The 3906-nt window shown below is 56.7% G+C and overlaps 1 protein-coding gene across 1 annotated transcript; it reads right to left on the minus strand.

Moving 5' to 3' along the window:
• Nucleotides 1–221: 221 nt before the first annotated feature.
• LOC133915860 (subtilisin-like protease SBT1.7) lies at nt 222–3273 on the minus strand. The gene has a single exon (XM_062359223.1). It carries the CDS (start codon nt 2903–2905, stop codon nt 605–607), a length of 2301 nt encoding a protein of 766 aa, XP_062215207.1. The 5' UTR covers nt 2906–3273; the 3' UTR covers nt 222–604.
• Nucleotides 3274–3906: the final 633 nt, after the last annotated feature.

Here is a 3906-nt window from a genome sequence, read left to right on the forward strand (position 1 = left end):
CGCCTTTGTTCTATTCGTGAAAAGGAAATGAAAATTTAAAATATACTAATTATGTCCTTGAACTATAACTAATATTTCACACGTGCCTTTATTAGGTTTGTCAACTAAAGTGTTTTCTATTTTCTTTGCAAAAAATGATTTCTTGATAATTACGTTCTTTTTCTGCGTGATTATGATGACAATAACAAACAAACCATCATGGGAACATAAGATCCAGGTAATGCCAGGGCAGAAAAGGAATAACTTAATGTGAAACATTTGTTGGGAACATTGCTGATAGCCCCCACAACTTGCAATCAGTTACAGCGAAACCACCACCACTGGATTGCTGATAGCGTCGCGATCTGGTCCAAGACTCCAATAATTCCATCCCACCCATGAGACCACAATCCCTTTCCATCATCATCATCATTTCATACCCCACCCCCAAAATCACGATCCAGACACTAGTAAGATCGACCTTATTGACACTTACGAAACCACTAGTCTTCACCTTTCCAGCCCCTCCAACTCTTCCATTTTTACACTCCGACCCTTTGACCACGCCTACGTGGCCATCACTTGGACGTACGGTTACACCAGTTAGGCGCCAAAACCGCACCCATCATGTCCACGTCAAGGCTATCGGGCTGGCCACGTTGTGCTTGCCGTCCGACCAAACGAGCCGGCCGAAGATGGTGGTGCCGGACGGCTGCGACTTGGACGTGAAGCTCACCGTGTAGCTCTTCTTCTCGCCGACCGACGTGAACGCCAGCTCGGTGGGCTTGACGGCCACGGTCACGCCTTCCGCGGCGACCGACGTGGACACCTTGTACGTGCCCCGCCCGCCCACGTTGGTGAACGTGCGCGTGTGCGTCACGGTGGTCGCCGTGGAGTCGCTGCCGTCACCGTTCGCTGTGGAGTAGGCCACCGAGAAGGACGGGTAGTTGAGGTTACCCACGGAGTAGGTCTTGTTCTCAGCGCACGCGTAGTCCTTGCTCCGCGCCACGGCGGCGATCATATTGCTGGTGTACTTGAGCGCGCACAGAAAGTCGACGTAGTCGCGGGTGCCGAGGTCGTACACGAGCCCCGGGTCCATCGCCCGCTCGGGGTCGACGTGACCGGCGCCGTAGTCGAACGGCGTGGCGGTCGCGCCGGTGGCCGCGTCCAGGAGGGGCGACCCGCCGGAGTACGTGGCGTAGGCGGTGGTCATGAGGGCCGAGCGCACGGCCGCGGGACTCCACTCCGGGTGCGCGCTCCTGAGCAGCGCCGCGAGGCCGCTCACGTGCGGGCACGACATCGACGTGCCCGAGATGATGTTGAAGCCCACCTGGCGGGTGTCGGCGGCAAGCCCCGTTGGCCCGGCCTTGCCGGTCCACGCCGCCAGGATGTTGACGCCAGGTGCGATGATGTCCGGCTTGAGGATCTCCGGCGTCACCATGTTTGGCCCGCGAGATGAGAACGCGGCCACCACCGGCGAGGGGTGCACGTCCACTTGCGTCCCGGCGATCACGATCGTCGCCGTGGGGTTCGGGTCGGAGGCCAAGTAGAACTTTATCGCGGTGCCTTCTCTGTCGCCCACTCCGGCGGCGGGGAGAAGGTGTGCGTCGGCGACGAGCTCCTGGCCGTTGGCGGCGGTGTTTGCGAGCACCATGCCAGCACCTCCGGCGCCGCGCACGACAAAGCCCTTCTGGACGCGCGCGCTGACGCCGCGGTCGCAGACGACGATCTTGCCGGCCACCTTCTCCGGCGTGAGGGTCCCTGGCATGCAGAGGTTGCCGGCGGTGGAGTTGGAGACGTTGGCCGCGTAGACGATGGGGAGCGGGGTGGTGGGGAGGGCCTTCCCAGCGTAAAGGGAGGCGCCCGTGTAATTCTTGCCGTTACCGAGCACGACGTACGCCGGGAAGTCGCGGTCGAGGGTGCCAGCGCCCACGGTGGTGATCCACGGCGCCACGTTGGATAATGTTGAGCTGCCGGGCCCGGAGTTTCCTGCCGAGCATGAGACCAGGACGTTCTGCTGCATCGCGGCGAACGCACCGATCGCGACGCTATCGCGCGAGTAGTCGGCGGCACCGCCACCGAGCGAGAGCGAGAGCACGCCACAGCCGTCGGCGACGGCGGCGTCCATCCCTGCGAGGATGTCCGAGCTGAAGCAGCCTCCGAGCCAGCACACCTTGTACACCGCCACGCGCGCCTTGGGGGCCATGCCCCGCGCCGTGCCGGACGCAAATCCGAACAGGCTCGCGTCGGACACCGCGGCTCCAGCGGCCGTGGAGGACGTGTGTGTCCCGTGGCCATCATCGTCGCGCGGTGAGCGCGACTCCCTGTCTGTGTCCATGGGTCCCATCGCCGCCTCATATCCCCGGTTAAAGAAGCGCGCGCCGACGAGCTTCCGGTTGCAGGCGGAGGAGTTGAACCCCGTTCCGGCCATGCACTCCCCCTTCCACCAGGATGGCACCTCACCGAGGCCCGTGTCGTCGTAGCTCTTGCTCTCGGGCCATACGCCGGTGTCGAGCACCCCAACGACGACGTCCCCCGCCGTCCCGGACTGCGGGAACAGCCCCTGGCCGCCCCCGGCGATGCCTAGGAACTCAGGCGTCCGCGTGGTGTGCAGCTCGTACCTCGTCTCCGGGTTAACAGCGAGGACGCCCTCCATGCACGCCATGTCGCTGGCCTCCTGCGCGGTGAGCCGCGCCGAGAAGCCGTGCAGGACCGTGTCGTACGCGTACAGCATCTTTGCCGCGCCGCCCGCCGAAACCGAGCGCAGCGACGCGCCGTACCACTCGCTGTGGTCGGCGTACTCTGCGGGCATCGCCGACTTAGCCATGTGGACTATGTACGTCGCTCGCTGCTCTGCCGCCGCCGCCGCGACGGCGGCAACCACCGCGAGCGCCACCACTAACGCCCGCAGCATCTTGTTGTGCATCGCTGTGTAGGTAAAGGCGTCTTATATTATGATGAAGCTAGCTAGCCAGCCGCTACAAGAACGTGTACACGTATATATACAGACACTACTCACTGGCTAGTGAGTAGGGGAGGGAGGGGAGTGGAAGGGTGTGACCGTGAGTGCAAACTAGCTAGGAGGAGACAAATTGAAAGAGTTGAAGTTTTTGTGTGGTTAAGCGATTGCTTGGGGCCCGGGGTAAGCAGATCAAATTGAGTAAAAGATGATGTCCATATCAGCATATGCACTAGGATAGAGGGATTTGGGACTTTTGGGGGGTTGCTTGCGGATCGAGTGAGCTGTTGCCGCAGCCCCCTGGCTGGATTTTGGTGAGGCTTTCAGAGTACGTGTGTTTGTGAGGTCTGGCCGGGAGAATTTTCAAGGAATCAAGGCAGGCCACTTGCCGTTGCCGACATGTGGTACTAGCAACACAGAGGCATAGAGTATGCTATGTGCACGCATTTTCTATCACACGTGTGCTTAAAAAAAATGATCGAGACAAAGGCAAAATCTAACCTTAGACATTAATTTCCTTTTTCTTTATAGCGAAGGTTATGAATGCTGATTCACCTAATCCACTTTCCGAAATACGTTAATAGATAGTAAGTTGACTGCTTCACACAATCTTGTGTTTAAAATAGTCCCAATAGAATTAAGTGATCATCTATAGATGGTCTTCACATCAATATGGATGATTTTTAGTTCATTCTATGTATAAAATATTGATTAATAATATTTTCATTCCTTCAAATCATTACATTTGGAAACTTAAGACACCATTGAAAATTAAGATTTTTCTATGGTTTCTTCATAACGGTGTTACTCTAACTAAAAATAATTTAGCAAAGCGTCATTGACAGGGAAGTATCAAATGTTGTTTTTTAATCTTGATAAAACAATTCAATACGTATTCTTTGATTGTCATATTGCTAAATTAATCTGGCGTGTGGTACAAGTTTCTTTTGGTATTAATATCCCGTCTA

This window comes from Phragmites australis, chromosome 4, assembly GCF_958298935.1.
Source record: "Phragmites australis chromosome 4, lpPhrAust1.1, whole genome shotgun sequence".
Taxonomy (NCBI): domain Eukaryota; kingdom Viridiplantae; phylum Streptophyta; class Magnoliopsida; order Poales; family Poaceae; genus Phragmites; species Phragmites australis.